Here is a 27,797-nt window from a genome sequence, read left to right as displayed (position 1 = left end):
TAAGACATATTCTCTCTTGATTATCATTAACATGTACAGAACATGGACATTATCCTTCCTACTACATTGGAAGCTCCTTAAAAATAGAGTGTGTCTCTTAACAGATACACAACAGATATTCATTATTTAGAATGGATAGTTATTTGTATTACAGATGCATTTGACATCTTTCCACTTCCTACTTGAAAATCCATTATGTTTGTCCCCCTCAAGTGTAAAAGAAAAACTGACAACTGTTCATGCTCTAACATATTAAACACCCTCAGTAATCACTATTTTAAAAATATATCTCTAACTATATAGTTTATGGACATACCACGTGAGAGAACATTTTATCAAATGGGTTCATTTTTAGGTTCATCAAAATGAGTGTGATCATGTAAAGGTGCATATTTAGGCAATTAAATTGGTATAACAGAAGCAAGCTCAAAAGCAAAGCCCTTTAAAAGTGTCATAGCCTAGAATTATGAATTACTAGTTGGCTATAATAGGCAGTGATCAGAAAGAAAACTTCTTAGTCACTGATTAGTTAAAACAACTAATGCCAGCAAACCTATTTTTAACACCTCAGTGAATGTCGCCCGGTATTCTTTGTCTAACAGAACTGTACCTTTAATACGGCTAATGCCAGATGGTCCCCTCAATAAAAAAAACAGCAGGAGGCAACATATTAATGCTACTCCACAAGCAAGGCTGCAGACGCTCAACCAATGAAATTAGTCTTCAGTTGCTAAGCCATTCTGTCCCCATGGCAACCCCTCCTTCAGAAAAAATACTGGATTTTCAAGATAAATGGGCCACCCATCTTAAAACTGCAGCCTCCTCCAAGCTTATGAAGACCAGATACTTTAGCTAAAGGAACTGCTTCAGTCTTCTCACTCCTCTCAAATCAGGTCTACCTAGGAAACGCCATTTGCCCTCCATATAAAGTATTTATTTACACTCAGTTTCTAACTTTACTGATTTACTAGATAAACACACTCCATTTAAAGGTGTGTGTATGTGTGTATGTGCCTCGCTTGCAGGCTAATCATCCTAAATATTATGACAAATGTTATTGTCTGAGAAATTCTTCACTGGTACATACTCTTAGCAGTTTGATATTAATATTATAATTGATTACAGACTAATCAAAGAAGTAAATAATGTGGAAAGACCAGAATGACATTCTATTTTTACTACTGTGTTACAGTCAGTTTACAATGCTGTGTCAATTTCTGGTGCACAGCACAATGTTTCAGTCACACATATACACACATTCATTTTCATATTTCATATTCTTGCCCACTATAGGTCACCACAAGATATTGAATATAGTTCCCAATGCTACTGTATAAAATACTATGTATCTATTTTATACATATAGTGTGTATCTGCAAATCTCCATCTTCCAATTTATCCCCTCCCACAGAATGACATTCTTACTGTTAACTAAGTTACCTAATATGAGTGCTCGAAGTAACATTTAAATCTAATTTCTAATACAGCTCCGTTTTTATGTTGAAATGATCATTTGCCCCAAGGGAGATGATCTTGTTTTACCTGATGAAAATGCTGAGAATCTGACATGATATTTGGAAATTCATTGTAGAATCAGGGATAGTGGGGTAGAGAAGAGGCTTACTTTAGAAGCAAGGGGAGAGGGTGTTTTAGAACACGGCAGCGGCTCCCACTCAAACTACATGGCAAGAAGGAGGGTTCTCCAAAAGGAAAGGGAGAAAAGCAAGAAGAAAGGAAACAGTTCAGAAGAAGGGAATGAAGCAGATGGTGTTCACTGTACTCATTTTTTTGTATTTATTCAACAGTGGAGCTATATAAATATATATATTCATATCTTGGTTTTGCAGCTTACAATCTCTCAGATAAGTGAACAAATCACTATTCTTTCTGTGCCTCAACTTCCTAATTTATAGAAAGGGGGTAATAATAGTACCAACGCCACAGGGGTTGAGGATTAGATGAGTTAAACCTTTGAACAGTGCTTGACATATACTAAGCATTATTTAAGTGTGGGGGAAAATTATATTCATATTATGTTCATAACATTTAAATATTTTTGTATAGCCTTTCCAGTTCATCTTTAAACTTTATCTTCTACCTGACTTGTACTGTTTTTCAATGCTTTTTGTCTTCAAGTTTGCCTTACTTCCTTCTTCTATTTAAAACATTCTGTTTCAGTCAATCTTTTTAACCCTCTTTGTTATCCTAACTTCTCATCCGAGGTTTCCTAATATTTGATGGCTCAGTTTCTATGAGCTATATCAAAGCCACGTTGTAGGAGATACAAAGACGGACAGACAGACCCCAGGTACAAATGGAGGTTGAGGCTGACACCAGCAGTTCCTACACCACGCAGGTCAGCTCAGCCCAGCTGAAGATGACTTCAGGAACTCACTCAGAAGTGGGATGCAATTTATCTCCCAGAAACCAAAAACCTCACTGTGCAAACAACACACCTGATGACCTGCAAAGAGATTTTTCCATGAAAATTGTGTTATATTTGAAATTTTAGCAGAAGAGCACACGCACACAGACACACACACACACACGTTCTCTCCTACTTTTCCTTTCAAGGGAAGAGAAAAGAGAGGGCAAAGTAAATGGAACATCTTTGGGGTACCTCCTTTTCGTGGGGAGAAAAAGTTGCAATGGTCTTAGAATAACTGACTGGATAAAAGTCAATCTAGTTTTTTATTTACTTAAGAGAACAGAGGACTCTTCTTCCCCTGGGAACTTCCCCAATCCTCTGGCCCATACACGTGACTGGGGTGTCCCTCTGCTTCTGACTGACTTCAGGCACCCATGGGCCTTGCGTGTCCCGGGCTGGTGTTCTCTAGGGTTTAACACTTCCCCGGGGGTCTGTCCAGTTCTCCGTAATGTCTTGGAATGGCATCGAATGCACAACATTCATGATTTCAAGTTTTATCCTGAGCTGTCTATTTAGCTTCTAAGCTGGAGATATACTTAACCAAAAGCAAGAAACATGAAATCTGATTCACACTCTTTTCTTTTCCTTCTAATCCATTTATATAAGAGAACTTGGAAAACAATGCTAAAAAGTCACTTTTTATTAGTCTGGCAAAGAAATGGCTGCTAATAAAACTGCCCAGTCAAATGATCATCAGTATTACTCACTGAGCCCTGATGCACACCGAACTCTCACCCCCAACCCCCACCCCGACACCTGATCAGGTCAGGACTCCCACTCTTCCTGAACGCCCAAAGGTTATGACCATGCACAGACCAGATGGGGAATTAAAGCAATTATCAGAATCATTCAGACCAAATACTCTCACCTGGAATTAATATGGTCATCAAAGGGCAAGTTAAAGGGTAACCAAATTAACTATGAAATTACCTTGTCATTTCACTGTGTCATTAGCCCACTTCCTGCTCCTGAGAACACAGCCTTCTCACACAAACATCAGCCTGAAGACCTGGGCTTTTTTTTTTTGCTTGCCTGTATCCTGACTATAAATTAACAGTCGAGTTTATCATCTAATCATCTTGGTAGAGTTTCTCATATGGCCAAAACAAAACAAAAATTTCACCCGTATTTTATATATTCTTTAATTCTTACAATAATGCATTCCACTATTTTCTGTACAATAACTTAAGGAGGCACTTACTCCAGGGGTAGTTTCTATACATATTTACTCTCTTAATACAGGCTATTTGTTAGGTATGCAATATAATAATTCTTAGACCACTGTAATGTTTTCTAAAACATTTACAAATGTGGAAATAAAGTTCTTTAAGAAACAGTATGCTGATTGTTGGCTTGGAAGAAATCTCAACAAATACGTAATCCTCTTTAGCACAAGTAACTTTTTTTTTGCATTAAAATTTAACGTATGACCAGGTCAACACAAGTACTATTTTCTGAAAGGAAACCTCAACCAATTTCAGTTATTTATATTCCATGCCCCTCATCTCCATCAACACATGATTCATTGTGCTTGGCGAGCACAAACCTCTAACTGGCCTTATAAACCGTGACCCCGAGGCCCTCTCCCAGTGTTACACTCTCCTGGGATTGGGATCCCAACTTGGAAAACACAAGCCAAGAATCTGGTATTTCACTGCAGATGATCAGGGAGATGGGAGTTGCCTGGCTGACATTCCAAAAAAATTGCCTTTGTGTATTCTAAGGAGCGCTGTTGTATACAGCGTGTATCTGATCCTTGTGAATAAGTTCTTGTTTTGTAACTTATACGTAACTGCCCTTCCTTGGACAACCTCCAGTTTTGCCAATCCTGAAGCAAGATTTGAGTACTCCAACCCACCTCCCGAAGTCATCCACTACACAAAGCATCACAGAGCATAGAAGATTCTGTGCGGCCTCCATTCAGCACGTCTGTGATCCCCAAGGTTCTCGTAAGCCACCAGTCACTAAGTCTTTCTCTCCCTCCCTGACCCCCCACCCAGCCTCTGAAAATACGTCTCGCCTTGTGATTCAAGTTAGCCCATTCCTCAGCCCTGAAGGCCCAGCCCTCAAAAGTGTTCCTCAGAACAGTCTCAACAAAAGCATGTTTCTTCCTAGAGAGAGGACTCTATTGCCAAGAAAAACGTTATTTTCTGTACATACTTCAGTGTGCTGAAGTGATTTATTTCAATCCTTTCCAGATTTTTTGCCAGTCACAACACTCTCCCGCCACCAGCCCCTGCCCCTCCACCTCGAAACCCCTGCCCGTAGCAGCACATGGGTCAGGAACCTCTGCTGGAAGGAACTGAAAACACACTGATAAGTCACATTCCTGTACACTCCCACAGACTTCAGTCCCTGGAAATAAGTCACAACCCTCAACGGCCACAGAAGAAATAGTTATGTTTATCCCCCATCTGTATACATTGCTGGGGAATATTCTGGAAAGAATGCCCAACTTCCTGTATCAGGAAATGGGTTCTAGGCCTCCGAGGTTACACAGCTCAGGCAGGTTGTTTAAAATCTCTCTGAAGCTCAATTTATTCATCTATAAAATAACCGTGTTCTTTCCAGCTAAGGAAAACTATAATTCAGTGTTTCACAAATTCCACGTAACACTAATGAGGACTGAGTTTAACGTTAAGGAGTAATTCAAAATAAATTTACCCTATTCAAAAACGTGTAACTGGAAAAATTAGTTAAATACTAAAATATTTCTGCATAGTGGATCTCTCTCTCAAAAGCATCTGACAAATTACGTGATCATTTTTCAAGTGTTGGACAAAAGCAGCTGGATGAATGTTCTGGAGTGGCCGCCACACGGGGAGAAGAGCTATGGGCTGTGTTCTCCTTCTAGAACTCGGGCGACAGCACTGTTTTGTGGTGGTTCTTGTTTTGTTGGTAAATATAGTTTTTGAAACACATAATCAAAATAGGACACTAAATGAGTTGCATATAACTGCTGGATATTGGCCTAAAAAAATTAAACCTACTTGACATCTTTTTACTCTAGGACTTCTAGAAAGTGTTCGGTAATAGTTACCCAGAGGGGGAAAGAATTGGTAATCAACTATTGCCTGTTACAACATAATGCGTACTACATGCTTAATATACTTACAATTATATGACATGTAATCATATCATTTTAAATGCTTTATAACCATATCATTATATATACGTGTATGTATGTATACATATGTATGTGTGTGTGTGTGTGTGTGTATCATAATCTCCATCCGAAATAGTTTTACCCTCATGATGAGTAAAATCAACCCCAAGGGGACAACACCCTAAAAACCATCTTCTAACATGGTGGAAATCTGGCATGTTAATGGAATGTAGTTATCTGTCACAATACTGATGGAATATTGCTATGTCACCACTACTGGGGACAGTGAAGAAGACCCAAGAAGCGTGAAGGACCTCTTACTGGCCTACAAGGAAGTCCTCTCTTCTACTTCCCAGACGTGGCTCATCCTTTAGGACCTGCTCAAATCCCCGCCTCCTTCTGCAAGCCCTCCTTTGATGATCTCTCTCAACTTCCTGTAGAATCTGAGTTAACACCTTCACATTGGGTACTTCGTAAAACACTGTTGTTTGTCGCTCCCTTTTGTAAGTATCCCTTCACTTTGCAGAACGTCCCTAGAATAGCAGGCACGGGGCTGTTCCTGGGAAGTAAAGCACATTAGGGCTCCAAACACAATAACACACTTACAGTAATGAAAGCAGCACTTCATACTGCCCTGCACTTTTCAAGAGTTTGATTTCCAAACGTGAACTGGTTTAAAAGCATTTCTATCTGGTATTTCCAAATGCCTAGTGAATGAATGGCTTTCGTTTTCTTGGTGATTTGTCCAATTAGGGCGATTTATTCCAGCAAGTTGTTAGCAGGGCCTAACAATAATAAAGTGTTACTACCTTGGTCTGGGAACTGAGCACATCATGGAAAGTGTGGCAAGGGCCACAAATGAGAGCCTTCTCCGCCTCCTGGAAATGTTGGCGGCGGGGTGTGTGTTGCTTATGCTACTGTCTTTACAGGGGCTATAAAAACATTACCTTCGTTCTATAAATTTGGGGGAAAATACCAGCCAGTCACAGCCCCTCTACATTCATTTCAGAAACCCATTCCTGTTCATTCCCTCTTCCTGACACCCAGGTCATAGAATTACGGCGACCAATGACTCACCTTCAGTGTTAAAACAACAATAGAGGCAGTAAGAGCGTTACAACTATTCGGGAAGAAAGCTTGATGTTCCTGGAAGTGACAAAATACCAACTGTATAAACTGAAACAGAGTCCAAAGAGAAGGGGAAATGTTTACCAGATCAGTAACAGGAGCTCCCAACTCCCACCTACCCCGCAATGTGTACCGACAATGAAAAGCACACCCCAGAGTCTAGAAATAATGGGAAAGAGGCCTCAGAAATACTGGAAACAGTTTATCATACGGTTCATGGCTTGTGCCACGAGCGCAAGGCCTAGAGTTGCCCTCAGCATACAGCCCCCCATGGAGACACCTGAGGGACAATAATACCCTCTTTCAAGGAAGTTTCTGCAGGCCAGGACCGTCACCAGTGAGGAGCAAATGGGGAACTAACGTGGGTCTGAAAGGCAGTAAAACTGTGAATAACTCGGGCACGTGAACCAACCTCCCGGGATACTGACGGGCCACCGTACAGATGTGCCCAAAATGTGCATATTTTAACATTCAAATTGTTCCTTCTACAGCTCCAAAAAAACTCTTAAAAAATAACCCCCTTACAAAATAAACACCTCACGTTACCTGTCCTATTTACAGTGTAGCTCTTCTAAAGCAGTCACTGAGACTTTACAAACCATAAATAACAGCGTAATGCCAGCATAAATAGCAGCAATTCATGTGCACTTTCATAGGGAATTACAATCATTGTGACAAGATCTTTAAAAAAAAAAAATTTACATTTCTAATTTTTCTTTTAAATACTTCTTTTCAACAGTAGTCTTACTCTTCCTGCATCTTTAAGTCCCCGAAGAGATAAATATGATCCGATTCCTCCCCTGTGATAGGTATGAAAAGCTGCTGATTTAGGACCAAACTGGAGCTTGTTCATACTGGGAGCCGTGGAGTAAATGGCTGACAATGAGTCGGTTCATGTTCCAGTGGATTATGAGCCACATTTATCAGACAAAGGCCTCCTGGCTGATATCCAGACAGCTTCTTCTAATAACCGAAGAGGACAGGGAAGGACAGGCGGGCGGTGAGAAGAACACACAGGGTCACCTCCACCCGTCAGGTTCTCCAAACCCGCCTCAGAGGGTACCTGTCCGAATCCTCATGAAAGTAAAGGCAAATCTGGCCAAATATTTAAAATCCTGGGGGAATATCAGACCATATCAGATCATAGTTCAAGAGGACAACAATAGCCCAAGAAAACTTTCCAAAGGAAGAAACTTTTGAGAAATGATTTGTTTTGTTTTGTTCTTTTACTGAAGTATAGCTGATTTACAACATCTCAGGTGTACAGCAAAGTGGTTCATCTACATATATATATATATTCATTTATAGATATATATTCTTTTCCAGACTCTTTTCCATTACAGGTTATTACAAGATAGTGAATATAGTTCCCTGTGCTATACAGTAGGTCCTTGCTGTTTATCTATTTTGTATATAGTAGTGTGTATCTGTTAATCCCAAATTCCTAATTTATCCCTCCGTCCCCCTTCGCCTTTGGTAATCATAGTTTGTTTTCCATGTCCATGAGTCCATGTGTTTTGTAATAAAGTTTATCAGTATCATTTTTTAGATTCCACATATGAGTGGTATCATATGGCATTTTTCTTTCTCTTTCTGACTTACTTCACTTAGTATGATAATCTCTGTGTCCCTCCATGTTGCTGCAAATGGAATTATTTCATTCTTTTATATGGCTGATTAGTATCCCATTGTGTGTATATATATATATATACATATATACACACACACACACATTGCAATTTTCTTTCCCATTCATCTGTGAATGGACATTTAGGTTGCTTCCATGTCTTGGCTATTGTATATAGTGCTGCTATGAACATGGGAGTGCATGTATCTTTTTAAATTAGTTTTCTCTGGATATTTGCCCAGGAGTGGGATTCCTGGATCATTTGGTAACTCTGTTTTTAGTTTTTTAAGGAACCTCCATACTGTTCTCTATACTGGCTACATCAATTTATATTCCCACCAACAGGGCAGGAGGGTTCCCTTTTCTCTATACTCACTCCAGCATTTTTTGATGACGGCCATTCTGACTGGTGTGAGGTGATACCTCACTGTAGTTTTGATTTGCATTTCTCTAATAGTTAGCGATGTTGCACATCTTTTCATGTGCCTGTTGGCCATCTGTATGTCTTCTTTGGAGAAATGCTTATTTAGGTCTTTTTTAACCCATTTTTTGATTCAGTTGTTTATGTTTTTTATATTGAGCTGTATGAGCTGCTGGCATATTTTGGAAATCAATCCCTTATTGGTCCAATGGTTTGCAAATATCTGCTCCAATTCTGTAAGTTATCTTTTCATTTTGTTCATTGTTTCCTTTGCTGTGCAAAAGCGTTTCAGTTTAATAGGTTCATTTGTTCATTTTTGCTTTTGTTTCCATTACTCTAGGAGATGGATCCAAAAAAATATTGCTGCTATTTATGTCAAAGAGTGTTCTGCCTGTGTTTTCCTCTAGGAGTTTTAGACCATCTCATCTTACATTTAGGTCTTAATCCATTTTGAGTTTACTTCTGTATATTATGTTAGAGAATGTTCTAATTTCAGTCTTTTACAGGTAGCTGTCCAGTTTTCCCATCACCACTTTTCTGTCTTTTCTCCACTGTATATTCTTGCCTCTTTTGTCTAATTGACCATAAATGTGTGGGTTTATTTCTGGACTTTCTATCCTGTTCCACTGATCTATGTGTCTGTTTTTGTGCCTCTACCATACTGTTTTGAGTACTGTAGCTTTGTAGTATAGTCTGAAGTCAGGGAGCATGATTCCTCCAGCTCCGTTCTTGTTTCTCAAGATTGTTTTGGCTGTTCTGAGTCTTTTGTGATTCCATAGAAATTTTAATTTTTTGTTCTAGTTCTGTAAAAAAAAAAAATGTCATTGGTAATTTGATAGGGATTGCACTGAATCTGTAGATTGCCTTGGGTAGTGTGGTCATTTTAACAATATTGATTCTTTCAATCCAAGAACATGGTTATATCTTTCTGTCTGTTTATGTCATCTTCAGTTTCTTTCATCAGCGTCTTATGGTTTTCAGAATACAGGTCTTTTGGCTCCTTAGGTAGGTTTATTTTTCCTAAGTATTTTATTCTTTTTGATGTGATGGTAAATGGGACTGTCTCCTTAATTTCTCTTTCTGATAGTTCATTGTTAGTGTACAGAAATGCAACAGAGTTCCATATATTAATTTTGTATCCTGCAACTTTACCTAATTCATTGATGAGCTCTAGTAGTCTTCTCATTGCACCTTTAGGATCGTCTGTGTATGAAATGTCATGTCATCTGCAGAGTGGTAGTTTTACTTCTTCCTTTCCAATTTGGATTTCTTTTTCCTTCTCTTCTCTGACTACTACGGCTAGGACTTCTAAACCTGTGTTTAATAAAAATGGCAAGAGCGGCATCCTTGTCTTGTTCCTGATCTTACAGGAAATGCTTCCAGCTTTTCCCCACTGAGTATGATGTTAGCTGTGGGTTTGACATATATGGCCTTTATCATGTTGAGGTATGCTCCCTCTATGCCCACTTTCTGGAGAGTTTTTTTTTTTTTTAATCATACATAGATGTTGAATTTTGTCAGAAGCTTTTTCTGCATATATTGAAATGACCATATTCTTCAGTTTGTCTTTATTCTTCAGTTTGTTATGTAGTGTATCACACTGATTGATTTGTGGATACTGAAAAATCCTTGCATTCCTGGGATAAATCCCACTTGATCATGGTGTATGACCCTTTTAATGTACTTTTGGAGTTGGTTTGCTAGTATTTTGTTGACGATTTTTGCATCTATGTTCATCAGTGATACTGGCTGTGAATTTATTTTGTGATATCTTCGTCTGGTATCAGGGTGATGGTGGCCTCATAGAACGAGTTGGGAAGTGTTCCTTCCTCTGCAATTTTTTGGAATAGTTTCAGAAGGAAAGGTGTTAACTCTTCTCTAAATGTTTGGTAGAACTCACCTGTGAAGCCATCTGGTCGTGGACTTTTGTTTATTGGGAGTTTTTAAATTACTGATTTAATTTCAGTGCTGGTAATTGGTCTGCTTCATATTTTCTATTTCTTCCTGGTTCAGTCTTAGGAGATTGTGCATTTCTAAGAATTTGGCCATTTCTTCTAGGCTGTCCATTTTATTGGCACATAGTTGCTCATAGTAGTCTCTTATCTTTTGTATTTCTGTGGGGTCAGTTGTCACTTCTTTTTCACTTCTGATTTTATTGATTTGGACCCTCTCTTTTTTTTTTCCCTCGATGAGTCTGCCTAAAGGTTTATGAATTTTATCTTTTTAAAGAACCAACTCTTAGTTTCACTGATCTTTTCTATTTTTTTAAGTCTCTATTTCATTTATTTCTGCTCTGATCTTTATCATTTCTTTCCTTCTACTAACTTTGGGTTTTGTTTGTTCTTCTTTCTCTAGTTGCTTTAGCTGCAAGGTCAGTTTTTTTTCTAATATAAGCCCCTTAGACAAAAGAAAATTATTCAACGCCTGATAAAAGCTATAGACAGAAGTTAAAATGATTAAAAGGAAGGCAATTTATAGATGCAAGCCAAATTTAAAATAATGTAAAACGACTTCTTCACCCATGATTATCCTGCCACCATCAAGACAGACAAAACCTATACATCTACATAGTATAGTCTGTCTCTGTAATATTATTCACTATACATCTATATAATATTCCACATGAGAATTATCTATCTATATTTCCATGCTACAATTTTTAGCATCTTCCAAAAAATGAATTTGACTCGAGAAAATACACTTAATGAGATACATATATATATATATTGCTGTATAGGTACCTCTGATTTTTGAGTTAGTGTAGTTTCCAAAAATATGTTAACTTGATTCCCATGATGCTGATTATGTGGAGAATCTGACCTAACATTTACTGAGTTCCCACAACGAATAAGACTGCTTTCCTCCAATAAACTTAAAAAAAAATTGTGCTGAACAATGTCACAACTTGAGACAAATGGAACTATTTCAACAGAACAGTTGTACTTTAAAATCAGATGTCCGACACTGCACCTAAAACACAAAAAGGACCCAGAGTATTTTATTTGGCACATGTCTAACATTTCCAGTAGTCTTGCCTACAGACGTTATCTTTATATCTGCTACATCAAAACAGTATGGGGAAGTGTTCGACCCTTGTGTCCATATGCAGCCACATTTTGCAGAATCAAGGGAAGTGCCCACTGGTTATGCAACATGTCAGTTAAGCTCCACATGCATGAAAAGAGTGACTCCAAGACCAGAACCTACACACACATTTCAATATGCAAAGGAACTGCCTAAAAAGGTGCCTGACAGATAAAGTAAAAAAGCATATACAAAGTGGGTACTCATTAACTGTTCCCTGCATTAAATTGACAGTACTAGCGATAATGACAAAAGCCTACAGTTTCTTTTCATCTTGGAGGACAGATTTCAGCATGGAATGCTACACAGCAATTTTTATAACGGCTATGAGAAAAGGTTGCTTTGAAAATTACCCCTGGGCTAGGAAAAGAAAAATAAGGGTATTCAAGACTCTGGTCAGGGAGGTGACAGTCCAACCTGTAAATAAATGGAAGTTTTCCTACCCTGAACTCATGGTTAAAGCTTATGATTTGTACAAGTTGTTGAACTGAGCTCTAGAAACAAGATATTTCTCAGGGGAAAAAAAAAAAAAACTGCACAATGACAGTGAATAGCAGCCTCATAGTAAAAGGAAGATTTTTCTAGGTTTGAAGACTTGAGGTTTCACAGGAAGAATGCTGGGGTAGGTCCATCCTGACAGCATCATTTTCGGATCTGAACAGCTGAGTAGCTGCCCACATGTGCAGGTACATGAGATAATTGTAGCTTCTCCCAATTACCTTGATGTGAATAACCACAGCAAGGGCTTTTTTAAAACCTAGGTTTAAGTTAAAAGTCCCTTTTAAAAAAGAAGTAATCTGTATTTTTCAAATAAACACCTTCTCTTTGACACCAAATGTCTTTAAAGTGAGCAGTATGATCATTATTGGACTATGATGCTCAGCAGTGATTTCACAGTAAACAGGTTTCTGTAAAAAATATTTACGGGTAGTAGAAAGTTGTTTCAGGGTTTATTATGATAAGTAACTCATTTCTTTTTGTTTAACAATCAACTTTGTAATCTTCTACAGGATCCACCTTCAAAGTTTACTAACGGGACAGTTACACTTGCAGGTAAATCATCTGAACGTAATGGGAGGCACTGGCAACAGTCTCTTCTCCGAGGCCACATTGTACTAGAAAGAGTCGGCTGCTGGAAGGCCTGCAAAACACCATAACCTGAATTTCAAAAGAGAAACATCTGCAGAGCAACGGACTGGCAGCAATTCCAGTAATTAATGAGATGGCAGGAAAGAGCAAATTTAAACCTGTCTCAAACTTGAGCTCACTTGACCCATCAGCTGACTCTCAGATAAACCTCCTCCTCTGTGGCATTTTCAAGTGCATGATTTGAATCATGAATTTCACGAGAGACGGCAAGTTACGACCTGGAGATGTACGACTTCAATGTGTAAAACAGCAACACTGAGGGCTCAGGCAGATTTTTCAAAAGGTCAACAATTTTACTAAGTAAAATTTTACCAGTTATCTTTAGAACTTTTAACACTTAAAAAGCAGCTTAACTTTTTTAAATGTCTCAAGAGGAAAGAGGCCCAGAGGCAAAGAGCCTCAGGCTAGTCCAGTTACAACAGACAACACACCCAAAAGATGTGCAGTTGGTGAATTTCTCCATTTCGCCAAACTGGGTGCACCACAATAAAATACCAGTGTTCACAGAACTAAAATGTGTTTCTATCCTTTCCTGTTGTCATGCTTCTGACATGCTAACGTGCACAAATGCAACACTGACCTTCAGTACACCTTTGTTTTGTGATGCACAGTCTTGCCTGTTTGAGAAAATTCATTTATTTCCCAAACACTGAGTGGCCACTACATCCTAAGCATAGAACTAAACATTTGGGATAAAGAAATGAGCAAAATACGATCCCTGACCACAAGATTCTCACAGCTCACTGGGGGAACGTGTATACCAACAACAGACAATGCTACAACAGAGGTAATAATCATTGCTGAGACATATTGAATTAAGAACTTTATATTTACTACTTCATTTCATCATCACATTATTGTCATTTTGTAGGTGATGAACTTGAGGCTTTGAGAGAAGTTAAGTGACTTGCCCAAGAACAGCAGCGATAAATGGGAATACAGGATCTGAATTCAGATCATCTGACACTGAAGCATATGCTGCACGTAAACTTTTATGTTATAGCTCTTCAAAGAACTATGGAAACACAAAGAAAAGACCCCAGTAGGGGAAGAAAAGTAGGAAGAAGTGAGAAAGGAGGTTTTGAAGATCTTTCACTTCCACTGTCAGTGAAAGAACAAAGTAGTTAGGACCTGAGCAGTTTCATTATCAGTTATTTAGAAAAATAAGTTAGTTTGCCAAAGTAAACGTTGGAATTGCCCTAGGTTTATTTAGCTCCCTGAAGAAATAATGAAAGACACTCTCAAATAACGATGACTATTTTCACTGATGGTACTGAATGAAGCAAAGTAAGATGCCAAGCTGAAGAAAAGCTGGAACGCCCCACATTGTAAAAATTGATAGAGGACAAACATTTGTGAACAAGAAAACAGTGATGATTAACAGGAGGAAGTCCCTCAGGGCGGTCCCCTGGGCTCGCACAGATGGGCTTATGTAGATTGTTAATAGGTGAGCATCTGTCTCCTCTGGTGACACAGCCAGAGGGGCCACCTCCCAACGAGCACATTCCAGACCAACTTCCAGTCGGCGGAGAAACACTTTAACAAATTAGCCCATGTTCTTAATAACCAGATGCAAGCAGCTTCATTCAGTTCTTTTCTATGCTACTTTTGGCTCTGTGAGGTATGAGTCTTTAAAGTATGCCTACTTTATAGACAAGGAAAAGACGTAAACAAGTGAAAAGCATGAAGCTATTTAACAATAAAAGCACGTGTCACTTCACCCTTTCCAGTCAAAACTATCTGTCCTCTGCCTGGTTGCCTCAAAATCATGTTCTCAATTCAATAAGCATAACTTAAGAGCTTACGCTACGTAAATCACTATGTTAGCCGTTGATGGGCAAAAAAAAAAAAAATGGAAACCATCTGCTCCCCATCCCTGGGGAGCTCCCTGTTTGACTGGGCTCTGCTGGAGAATTATTAAACTAAACTTCGCAATATGATGATGAATGATGATGAACTAGACCGCTGTGCTTCTCCACCTAGTCTAACAGCAGGTACAAGATAAGCTCCCAGGGGAAGAAAGATTGGAAAATACTGTGCAGTATACATCTGCGTTGGAGATCTGAGCCATACATCAGCATATGAAGGGCTCTGCTAAGTCCTGGAATATACAAACCTGTTTATCTTGGTTTAGCAAAGACTTAAACCAAGCTGAACAAATGTTCCACTGAATCCGCTTTGGGAAAAGCTGGGTTCTGTGTCCCCTACCCCTCCACTTACTGGGACTCTTTTCTGTATTTGTCAAAAATATCTTTCACCAAGAACCATAAGGGGTGGGTGTTCCACCCCTGTGCTATGCCCTGAGGGAGGTGCTCGCATTTGACTCCTTTGCCGCCTCTCAAATCAGTTTCATAGGAAGACACATTTTGTCTGAGCACAGGATATGTTAGGGGCCAGCCCAATTTCCTCTCTTCCTTTAGCCAATCACAAGTCAATCAAGTACATTATTTCTGGCAAGAACTACACTGACTCACTTGGGTCTAAAAATAACGCTCAACCACATGTGGTACCTCTAGACCCTTCTCCAGAATCTAACATCAATAAGGTGTTACTCAGCTGTAGTCACTTCCCACTAATACACACTCATCTTGCAGGAAAAGAAGCCATACAAAATAACCAACATCCCCACTTCCTTTTTTTTTTTTTTTTTTTTTTGAGCACTATAGAAATTTTGCCAGTATTTAATGTTCCATCACAATATTTGGCAAATGCACACTGGCATTCATACACTTTAAATCTGAACAGATTTGGGGAGGAACCAGTCCAAAATAATCATTCCAGCCTTTGAAAGAGAAAAATCTATGCTGTGAAGAATGTTTCTGAGATAGCATTTTAGCTATAAATCAGATTTACTCCCCAAGAGCAATCAAACTACATGTAAAAGAATTTGTGTTTTAAACAAACTAATCTTAACTCATATGTAACTCTCGGAATATTTGTCTGGGAATATGGACTCCACCGCTTAGACATAAATTAACAAAGGTTTCTTTTATGAGTATTGCAATGATGGATATGCATGCCCAGGAGAGCATATATTTGGGTCTGAGCACAGGAGTCCCTATGTGTAGAAATATCTTAAATGTATAAAATATGAGCTAACAGAAAGAAAAGTGGGAAACATGACCAGGCTTGGCAGGTCTCATATCTCAGGGGAACACATCTGAGTGCAGAGACTCAATCCGAGCCCAGACTCCATCCCAGTCCCGTGTCTGGGGTTCAGATTCATGATGTGTGAGGGGATGAGACCAAGTCTTCTGAGAATGGCTGAGACCCACCGCCCTCCCCCAGGAGATTTTTGCAGGCCTCCAAGTGATACAAGATGACATGCGAGACGCGCAACATCCAGCCAGTCAGGAATCAAGCTGACAGAATAGGTGTGAATGTTCCTCCCTAATCAACTCCCAGTGCAACTTTCCTTCCCTCTGGATGAATTCAGAAGTGGAGTATCTGAGAAAACTGATCGCTTTTCAGGAGTTCAGTTTAAATTCAGCCCATGGCCTGGTACCAAACAAGTACAATAATCACTTCTTTCTGCTCAGGAAGGGAGTTGGTGGGGTCAAGGGGCGCCATCTGTCCACAGTCTGCAAATCTACCCTCGTCAACTTCTCACCCCCCAGTTCTAACACACGGAAAGGCTTTATGTATACATGCTGTTTTGTTTTGGAGAGTTTTTCTATTATGACAACTAAATACTTAGAAGTCAGTTACATGTTTTTAAAGTTCAGAAAGAGAATTTAGATTAAGGAAACTAAAAAACTTGACATCTCTCTCTGTTGGAAGATAACATGAATATGGGTGGGGGGCTATAGCTCAGTGGTACAGCACACGCTTAGTGTGCATGAAGCCCTGGGTTCAATCCCCAGTCCTTCCATCTAAACAAACAAACAAACCTAATTACCCTCCCCCAAAACAAAAAAACCAAAAAAATGAATATGGGCAACTTCATCAAAGTTTTAGTCAAGAAAATAAATTTGTTAAGCTAAATGTTATTTCTGAATAGCTTAATCAGAAACATGATTTCAACCCTCCAAAAAAAACCTATAATGTGAAAATACTTATGAGAGTTGCCCTCTTTCAAAAGCAGCTCTGTGAAAACATACATCTGTATGAGCTACCCTGGAACTGGTGAATTTCAGTGATCTGTACATCCCTGCCTTCTTGTCAGCCATTCTTCAATTGCCAAATGCCCCTGACCTAAGGTCCACAGTCCCCTTTCTTCGGTCCTCTCACTCTCTTCTTGCAGCCCTGACCACCTTTACACTGTCCTCCAACCTGCCAATTCTCAGTCCCCCACAGGGCAAGGACCACCTTGTGGACCACTATACAGCCCCGACAGCCTGGCTCACCTAGAGTGTGCAGGTGTTCAAAAGACACTGAATGCATCCACTTCAATCTCAAAATAAATATGGGTATTCCTTTCTCATTCCTTAAAATATTTGCATCTAAAAGGAATCTGAAAGCCATTTAAGAATGGTGAATATTTTCCTTTATTCAAAACTTCCTATAAAGTTAATTCATATAAATACTATCAAACTGACCAGATCTCTGCATTTGCTAGTGTTAAAAACAACACAACAGGCCCAAAATGGAGTCACTTATGCTAAGCCCCACATCACCAAACTTAATTACATCCCAAAAATGAACTCTTAAACCAGCCAATCAGGAATCGTGCACTCAGCACAAGCGAGGTAATCACGGACCCCTGCCACCCCCTAAAAGAAAGTAACTTTGCAATAACCAATCCATTTTGTTCTTGTTTTTTTTTTCTGCCTGATGTAACTTCCTTGGTCCTGCTCCCTTCTGCCTATCAAAGTCTTTCATTTTGTACAACTCCTAGGAACACCTTTCCGTCTGTTAGATTGAATGATGTTCAATTCATGAATCATTGAGAATTAATGAATCATGAATAAATAAGATCTTTAAAATTTACTAAGTTGAATTTTTTTAACAGTTCTCCAAAGATTTCCAACCTACTATCTCCTCTTAAAAGGTTGGGGAGTGGGGGGTGAAATCATCCTGTGGTTTTTTTAGGGTACAAAAAACCCTACAATGGGTAGACAGTTTGCATTCTATCTATTAAGTAATATCATGAACTTAAAAGTTTCCTTCATTTCACAAGGACTTATAAAGCACATAATGTAAACATTTCTTTGTTCACCTTCTTAAAATGAACTAAACCTGTGTATCTTGTGTTTACAAAGAATTAAACATTTAAGGCACTGTGTTACTCAGCAAATGACTGACTCACTTTTCCCCTAATGTGTACTAAGCACCTGCTCTGTACCTGACCCAGGCTGGGCGCTGGAGACACAGCCCTACGGCATCGGGCCTGCAGTCTGAGAGGAACCTACAGATCCTGACAGACTCTACGTTCCAGATATTCGAGCAAAAGAATTACGGTTTTCATTTTCAAAAGCATATCACATTCTAACAGTAATATCACTTTATATATAATTTTATTTCTAAACTTGAAGCAAGACCACAAAAAGTTAACATTAGCTTTTATATCATCTCTTTGAAGAAAGAATTAACAAAATTTGAGGCGCAATCTACAACAAAACAACCAACGGTTCTATTTAAGTAGGGAGGAGAATCACAAATATTTAGATTAGCTTTCTCTGAGCCTAGGATGTCTTGACTTTGGTCAAAAATCTGAAATAACCGAAAATGAGCTGTCACATTAAAAAATGTCCTTATCTTCAGATGCAAGTATGAGTCTAATTTCCAAAATATCCAATTGAATCCTGCTGGGGTGCATTATAGAAAATGCTTTCTAGAATCTGATTTTAGGGTTTGGGCAGCAAAATTATACAAATCTTTTCATTTACATTTTTTGAAGGTAAGAAATATTTCCTGTTTGAAGATCTATTATTAGTCAACCCCATACACTTTCCGTTTGAAAACCAAAGTGTCTCCACGGGTCACCTATTTTAATCCCTTCTCAGCCTGGTTCTTCAATATCATTATGAAACTATTCTGGCCCTACACTGAGAATTTTTACCTGTTTTCTCGCTTTCTTTATCCTTTAAAAAAAAAATCAGGCATGCCACGCTGATGTCTCACTAGCCCAGATTACTTCAACAGTACCTTCAGGATCATAAGACCAGGCTTTAGGAGTTACAGCATTCCTGAAGAGCAATGAAAAAGAAGCACCAAGGACGTTTTTTACAATACCTCTTTATTAATGCCAAATACATAACATTTAACATAAATGAAAACGTGCCCTAACACACTCAGGAGGAAGATGCATAAAACGGCCATCTGGGAACAGCCGTCGGGGAAAAAAACCTGGTCACAAGCTACTCATTTCAAAGGGCTAAAGCAGAGAAAATGAAATATTCCTTTTTCCGTATAAAGACTGTGCAGTTTCAAAATCAGAATGCCTGCCAGAGGCCACTTTCTCACCCTCTACCAGCCAGTGTTGCCAAGATCCTTAACATTCCCTGAGCATTCCAGCAGCGCGTGTACCGAATGCGCACATACAGGTAGAGATGGGTAGGCAGAGCCCCCAGCACGCAGTACAATTACTGGGTCCTCTGGAAATTAGGAAACTTCTACTCATTTTCTCTGAGTCCCCGCCTTCTGCACCTTATCCTTCTACTCCCGTTTGCAAGGAAGGTCGACCTCCTCCCTGAGGCCTCTCAGTTATTCCCTGCGGTCTCCGGTGCTGCGAAGTGGGGGTGACAGCGACTCTGCGCCCGTACCTCCACCCGCCGCAGCCCCTCGGGCCTGTGCTCCCCCCACCCACCCACGGGTGTCCTCGGGGCTGGGGAGGGCGGACGGCAGAGACTAGGAGCCGGCAAGCCCCATCCCCAACCCTCCCTCCACGACCCACCTTCCAGCCCAGGCGCCCCGGCGCAGAAGGCGCCACGGGCCCCCTCTCCCTCCTCCCCCAGCGCCAGCCCACCCCGCGCGGCGCCCTTACCCGGCTCGTGGACGCCGGGGTTGTCGGACAGCTCGAGCACCAGCAGCTCGCGGCCCTCGAAGCTGCGCCCCACCGTGTAGATCCTGCTGACGGCGGCGCACTGCAGCCACACGGACACCAGCGCCTCGCGCAGCTCCGGGTAGCGGTGGTACTCGAAAGGGATGCCGTCCTCCTGCGGCCGCCGGCGCCGCCTCGCGCCCGCCGCGCTCCCCGCGGCCCCCCGGGCCTCGGCGCCCAGCAGCCACGCGCAGGCGGCCAGCGCCCCGCACAGCGCCAGCAGCGCGCGGCCCCCTCGCCCCGCCATCGCGCCCCGCGTCTCCGCGCGGCCTCCCGTGTGCCCGGCGCCTCGGGGCGCACGGCCGGCGGGTCCCCTCGCCTCGCCTCCCGGCGGCCGGGAGCGAGGAGCAGAGCGAGGAGTCGGGAGCGCGACGCCGGAGCGGAGCGGAGCGGAGCGCAAGACGCACGGCCGCCGAGCGCGGGACGCTGGGGAGGCGGCGAGGAGCCGGGCGGGGCCCCGGGCGGGCGGGGCCGGGAGGGCGGCTCCGCCAGCCGGATTCGCGGATAACCGGGGGCTGCTGCGCGATTTGCGGGCTCGGGGCCACGTCAGAGCCAAATGGCGCCGGGACGACCCAGGTGGGATGACAGCTAAGGTCGGGTGTGGGCACGCTGCTGTCATTGAGAGACCCGTGACGCTGCGTGGGGAAAAAAACACTCTGGGATTGGGAGTGCAGCCTTTTAAACTGCCATCCATGCCAAGCCGACCAGGTTTCCATCTTGATGCGCCAAAAATTAGAGAATATTCCAGAAAAAAAGAAACACAAAGGAAGTATTGGCAGCCACTTGCCTTCTCCCCGTGATGTGTCTTTAATAACTGTATTGATAGTCCAAACACAAACCCACGGGTTGGATGTTCATTCATTGCAAGTTCTGCCTGGAAAACAGAACATTGTGCCCTGTGATTTAGAGGTTTAAGAAACTAAAAATGCATTCTATCCATTCGCAGATACTGTCTTTAACTGTATTTAATCATATTCCTGGATTCTAACGGGGTGGGGGGGAAGCACAGGAAAGACAATGTCATGTGCCAGTGCCTTTGCCAACCCCCTCTGTTACTCCTGTGGGGGAAACAGTACAGCTGGGAGAGCTGCACACAGGATTTAGTCTGGTATTAAGGTTAAATCTTTCCAGAGCAGCTTATCTGGGTGATTTGAGCTCATGGTCTCTTACCTGGTTGTAACTAAGATGTTGGACTGCAGTCCAACTGAAGGCTGGATTGGGGCTGGAGAAACTTCTTCCAAGAAAAAATAAATGAAAGATCAAATCCTGTTATAGAAAGAAAACTCTGATTGTGGGAGATAGTATCTGGGTTCCCCTCCCAAAGTTATTGCAAAAATATAAAATCATTTACAGCATTAAATACCCATCCTTTACACAGGATTTGTAGTCCAGGAAGAAATCTGGAGCAGATGTTATTCTGAAGAGGTTGCCATTTGGATTCAAAAATAGTACAAATCTAAATAAATAATCCATTTCAACCAAGCAGAGAAACTGGACATCATGTGGATAATTTTTTCATGTTAGACATAGTTTTTTTCTTAATTCACTCTTTCTCCACATGCCTAACATGCAGTGCACTGAATAAAAACTTTCTCCTGGAGAAAGTATAAATGATTTTATTGGCTCAAAAAAAGAAAAAAATGCTGCTAGAGAGACTGGTTTCAAACTCCTCTGTTTCCCACAGCAGCATAGATCTTTTTTGGGAGATTTTGGGGGGAAAGCTGCCGCTACAAAGACATGCCACTCAGTTGAATTTGCACCCAGCCGTTTTCCTTTTCAGTGCAGGAATGACAATGCAAGAACCTTGTATATTTTCCTCTATGGTTAGTCTCAGTTTGATTACATGGTCCCCAGAAGTTTGCAACCAAAGCTATAATTAGATTTCTAAAATCATGCCCAAAAGAGCAACCTTGGAAACCTTGAAAAAGAAAACAGAGTAGCCAAAACCATAACTTCAGAAGGGGAAGGTCAAGAGTTTCATGTTAGCAATTTAAGGTAACCACACTGATTTGTGGCTAGGTGGGTCACATACTGGTAAGAACACACGTAAACATCATATGAGTCAGTAAAATCCTGTGTTGCCCTTAAGCTTCTCTTCAGATAAAGGGTGTGTTTTCTATTTTGTCCCAAATCTCAATTTTATGGATTGTTTTTGTTTTTGTTTTTTACTTTTTTGTAAATGGGTGGAATCCTCCCAGCAATGTGGTCTCATTTGAGGGGAGTCTTTTGTAATCTTAGAAACTGGTTTTCCTTATCTACAAAATGGAAGATCTGGATTCATTCAAGTGCAGCACAATCATCTAGAGAATTAATAAAATGTGCAGATTCCCAAGCCCTGACCGATGCAGTAGATCTGAGGCGGGGGTTCAGGTATTAACAAGGTTCCAGGTTTTAACAAGAACTCCAGGTAGCTCAGATTTTGATGTTTGACTGACAAACATACTTTGAGAAATACTGTCCCATGTGATTTCCAAAGTCTTTTTAAATCTAAAATACTATGATTCTGGAAGTTTTCTTTTTGAGAGATGCTCTTGCATACCTGATAGATGATTGAGACTGTCAGTTACTCGCGGGCACACCGCACACACCAAGGAATCAGTTCAGAGGAGTTAAAACTAGGTCTTTGAACTTCTGGGTGATTTTACTGTAGGTCAGCTTCACTGCAGCCTATGTCATTTGTTTGTGGCTTCCGAGGCAATTATGTGAACGGTTACATACCCATCCTGATTCCTGGGTAGGAAATCTTGCATACTGATTGTCTAATGCATTGGACTCTGTGCACCCATAGTTAAACGTAGCGTGCACCCACATTTTAAATCATGCATGTGCATGCACACAGAAAAGAGAGAGTTCTGTTGCTCATCTCACTTCTGAGCATCCATAAGGACCAACTGAAGCTCCCTTAACCTCCACTTCCCGCATCACCCCTACTACTTTTCAGATTCAGAAGCTACCTCTTCCTATCTCCCAAACCTTTGATTCCCTCCTTCCAAAGTCCTGTCTGAAACTCATCTACTCCACAAAAGTGCTGTAGACATTACCACTTTATATCTATCTGTCCAGTGATTTGATGGTAAATGTCTGACACTCAGCTCTCCATGGGGGATAAAACCGGGTTTAGAGTGTTTGCTGATTTCCACAGGGTAAATATTCCCACCGTGGCTGATTTCAAATGGCCGATGTGACGTCACCAGACACAGCTTGAGAAGAGATAGGTGGCAGCACACCCTTATGCAAATTCTTTACACTCCTCCCTTTCACGGGGGAGCTTACTTCCCTTCTGCTTGAGCATCCACAGGACTTAGTGACTCGCTTCTAGTGAAGGTAATTTGGCAGAAGTGATGGGATGTACCTACCAAATTTAGGTGATAATGTAATAGAAAAGAACAAATCTGACTCCATATTACATCTGTTCCTTTGGCTTTAACCCTGTGCTCCGTTTCCTAGGCTTAGTCGTGCTGGTTCTACACCTTTTGTAAAAGAATGTTGCCTAGAGGCTGAAACATCCAGGAGAGCCCATCCTCTAGGCTCTGACCTTTAAGGATATTAACACTTTTCCATTCATATAAAGAGAACAAGTTGTAGAATAGAAAATAATGTTTGTTTTGTTGGAGGTTTACAGGGGCACCATGATCTGACCCAGGTGGACAGGGCAAGAACAAGGATTCCAACACCAGAAAGTCTGCAACAACCAACCACGTCCCCTCCCCTTTTTTGTATAAAAGGAGCCTAAATTCTGACTTGGGGAAGATGGTTCTCCAGGACATTAGTCTGCCATCTTCTCAGTCTGCTGGCTTTCCAAATAAAGTCATTATTCCTTGCCCCAACACCTCATCTCCCGGTTTATTAGCCTGTCGTGTGGTGAGCATAACGAGTTTGGACTCGACAACAATAACAAGACCCTCTCCCTCTCTTTCTCGTTTCACTCGTCCTGGGCAAGTTGTCTGCCGTGTTGTAGAAACACTCACGCAGCAGGGACTGAGGGAGTCCTCTGCAGAACAGCCTGAGAGGGACAGACGGACGTCCACAGTCCAGCCGCCGTGAGTTTCTGAGGCCTGTCAACAACCACGGGGGCAGATCTTTCAGCCCCAGGCAGCACCAGATTCCCAGCTACAGAAACTGTTAGAGAATGTTTGTTGTCTCAAGCTGCAGAGGTTGGGGCTAACAAACACAATTAGCATCTCCCCCACACAGACACGGCAGACAGCATGGAGAACACAGAGGATAATGACATGTGGCAGCATAATGAAGAAGTCATAAATTTTGAGTATTTATTGCCTTTGTTTTTCATATAATTGCAAGCTTATATAATTTTTTTTTTATAAACAATGGCTGTGTTTAACAAGTGACTCAAATTCCTTCAATTTTAACAATTGGCTCTTGTCAGTGTCAACCAAGAAACACAGAAGACTGCAAACCAGAAAAGAGTTTATTTGGGGTTATTAACAATTCTGGAGATACAGATTCAGGTAAAACTGAGAGAGGGTTCAGGGGAGAGAAAGAGTCAGGGGCTCATGAGGGCGAAAGCCACAAGGTTATGGAAGTTGTCTGGCAAGAATTACGACCGACCCCAGTGCAGGAGGGAGGTATTTGCCTTTAAGGGCTGGGCTGCCAGAGTTATTCAGGGTGAGGGTCCAATAAGCATCTTGAGTTTCTAGAACATTGGGCAGACGTTCTGGATGCTGGTGTTAAGACAGCAAGTGGTTGGAAGGTCAGATTTCACCCAGAACCTCTTCCTCAGTGGCCTCCTGGCTCCATTTTAGAGCTGTCTTAGCAACACCAACTTTATTTGATTTTCCTTCGACACAAATTGTTATGAATTGGCTCCAGCAAACCACTCTTCCCTCTCCAGTCCCCATTCCTCACTCAGCAGCGCCCCTCTCTGGCTGGCCCTTCTCTGGGCTTCCCCAGAGAGGCAGTGTGGTACTGCCCTTCAGTGTTCCGGAACCTTCTGCATCAGAATCACTTGGTGAGCATGGCCGCATTCCAGACCAGTTGAATCCAGTTTTCTGGGGCTGGGGCTTGGAAATCTGCCTTTGAATAAGCTCTCCCCACCCCCCATCCTCTCCTGGTGATTCTGATGCCAAATAAGATTGAGGAGCACTGGTTCCAGAGACTGATACTGAGGTTTGACAGAACAGCGTTCTAATCCCAGGTCTACTGGCTTCCAGAAGTTGTTCAATGAAGTTGTTTCAAGTTGCTCACTCGAAAATGAGGGACACGAGAAGCCTTCCATGAACTAAAGCCTGCAAGGAGGCGGGCACAAGAGACGTGCTCCATGAACGAAGCCTTCTGCTCCCGTTGGCTCCCTGCTGGGACACACGCCAACCGTGGTACCTCTTACCAGCACCGCAGCCCCACCCAGATGCGCCGGCTTCAGAATCCCTCCTTCTTCCTCTGAACTCCCAGCACCAATGCGGGCATTTCCGGTGAGCAAGGAGGACATTCTCTGACAGTCCTCTGCTCAACTATCTCCCTGTCCTCGCTGAGAAGTGCCCAGTTAGGAGGGAGCCTGGCACCTGGCGGGGCTGCAACTGGTCTCACAGCTCCCCCATTTTCCCCTTTTCTCCCATTTCTCATTTCTCTCATCGCTGGGTTGGGTGCACACACCAAGAGTCAGTCAGGTGTGTCACAAAATGTCCATGCCACTTTTACTTTAGTTATGTAATTAATTTTTTAAGAAAGTAAACTGATAAGTACAAGAATAGGAAAAAGTTGAATGCTTTAGAAACAGCTGGATTGTTAAATTGGGATTAGGTATGAGTGAGAAAACAGTGAAGGACTGAGGAAGAGAGAAAAACCCCTAAACAGTCTGCTCTTAGGTTTGTTCAAAACCCTGTCACTTTAAAGAGACTCAAAGGGTAGAAAACAGTGTGGTGAGACGGGCTCGTTCCAACCACCAACCACCAACCAATGGATGAATGTATACTTATGTCTTAGGTTTAAATAAATTATTTAAAGTGTGCTTGCATGCTTCATTTTTTATGATCCTCTTCGTTAATTGGTCTTTCCCGTTAACCCCCTACTACCTATTCCCATTTTGTCAGCTGAGAGAGCGGACGTGGACCACGGCAGACAGGCGACAGCCAAATGCACCCTGACACGCAGCTTGAATCCGATGCACGTGCTCCATCCACAAATATCACAGCCTGAATATCTACTTACCAACTCAAACTAAACATGGTCCCAAGGGTTTGTCACAGTTTTTCTACAGCTCTACCCTGTACCAGTTTCTCCGTATCCCAGTGGCCACCCCAGTAACCCAGCAGCCCTGCCCAACAAAAATATAACATGAGCTAGATGTTATTAGACGTGGCTACTAGAAGCCACGTCTAAATAAAGTAAAAAGGAAGAGGTGAGATTAATTTTAATAAGAAAATGTTAACTCAGTGTATCCCAAATGTTATCATTTCAGTGTGTTAACAATATAAATGCATTAATGAAATAATTTTTCATGCTGTCTTCAAAATCTGTTGTGTAGTTTACATCACAGCCTGTCAGCACAATTCAGATCAGACACACTTCAAGAGCTCACAGGCCACAAGTGGCTAGTGACGGCTGTATTGGACAACTGAGACATCTGGCCATTCTTACATTCCTACCTTCTGAAATCCTTCCTTCTGCTTTATCCTAACAGTTAATGCCTTGGTCCAGGCTATGGTAGCATCCTCCCCTGGAGATGCTGATAAATCTTAGTTTCTAATCTTGCTGCCAAAAGCACCTCCGTCATTCACCTCACCTTGATTACGTCATTCACCTCGATTCCGTCATCTGCCATCCTGTCATGTACTTCACTCAGAGGATCAAAGGAAAGCTGTGAGCCTCTTCCTCAGCGATGCTCATTAGAGAGCCCTAGGAAACCTCCCTCCCGTGTCTCCTTCCGCCTCTCTCACTACCACATCTTCTTTCTCATCCCGCACCCCCCCCCAAACCACGACACAGCTGTATCTCCCCCATCCTTACCCTGGGCTGTCCTTCCTCCTCCCAAGGCCAGCCTTAATCCCCAGACCCCCTCCTGTCCCCACTCCCCCACCAGGCAGGCTTCCTTCCTCCTGAACTGCCAGCTCCTATCTCTCTTTGAATTTCCCTTTGGTCCATCCTCTTCTGTCTCCTGGAAAAAACCTGAAAAACTGACCCCGTTAGTTATGATCCAGCTTTCTCACAATTTTCTCATTCCCTCTCCCACTCAACTTCTGCTCTGTGGGTTCTCCCCAGCCAACCAGACAACATCCGCCGAGCTTGCCTGGCTCCCTCTTCACGTGCTCTGTGCGGGTGACCTCATCCAAGCTCTTGGTGTCAAGTATCACCTCTCTGCTCCGTTTGCAGCTCCCAGGATTCGGAGTCCTGTGTCCACTGCCTCCCGCTGGGAGCCGAGACTGGCCTGACTTGCGTGTTGGCCTCCGGGGCCCAGCACAGTGAGTCACGGCCGCAGGGCCTCAGGATGCTGGAGGGTGAGTGAACTAACTACTCCATCTGCGGCCAACTCCCTTCTAACTTCGGCTCAGACTTATGCCCACGCCTTTAATGTTCTGTGCACTCAGCAAGCTCCTGGGTTCCTACGTTCTCCGCAGGACCCTGTCCTCGGGGTGGGGGGAGGATGCCTCCAGCCTCCTCTTGACTCATCAGCCACATTTACCAAGTTGCTTGCATGTGACAAGTCATTTGCCAGTTTTCTCGTTTTATCTGTGTAGTTATTCAGTGTCATTCCTATTGCTGTCTATGTTATAATTGTTTGTATAAATCTACAACATCACAAATACAATATTCAGAAGAGAAAAGTGGAGTTTTTTTCTTATGTCCTTCCCTTTGGAAAACAAATTACAGAGATGGAAATCAAATTGCCAATTTCCATCAGATGAACACCTGGAAGAA

The 27,797-nt window shown here is 42.0% G+C and overlaps 1 protein-coding gene across 1 annotated transcript in view; it reads right to left on the bottom strand.

Moving 5' to 3' along the window:
- CPE (carboxypeptidase E) overlaps nucleotides 1-20,307 on the bottom strand; it is a 118,733-nt gene extending 98,426 nt beyond the window's left edge. The window contains exon 1 of the mRNA XM_010980308.3: nucleotides 19,869-20,307. Coding sequence (XP_010978610.3) covers nucleotides 19,869-20,172 — 304 coding nt within the window. The 5' untranslated portion in view covers nucleotides 20,173-20,307. The remainder of the gene's footprint in view (nucleotides 1-19,868) is intronic.
- Between the last annotated feature and the right edge of the window lie 7,490 nt (nucleotides 20,308-27,797).

The sequence above is a fragment of the Camelus dromedarius genome, chromosome 1 (assembly GCF_036321535.1).
Source record: "Camelus dromedarius isolate mCamDro1 chromosome 1, mCamDro1.pat, whole genome shotgun sequence".
Classification (NCBI taxonomy): Eukaryota; Metazoa; Chordata; class Mammalia; order Artiodactyla; family Camelidae; genus Camelus; species Camelus dromedarius.
Note: the sequence above shows the minus strand (reverse complement) of the source record. Positions and strands in the feature narration are given on the sequence as shown.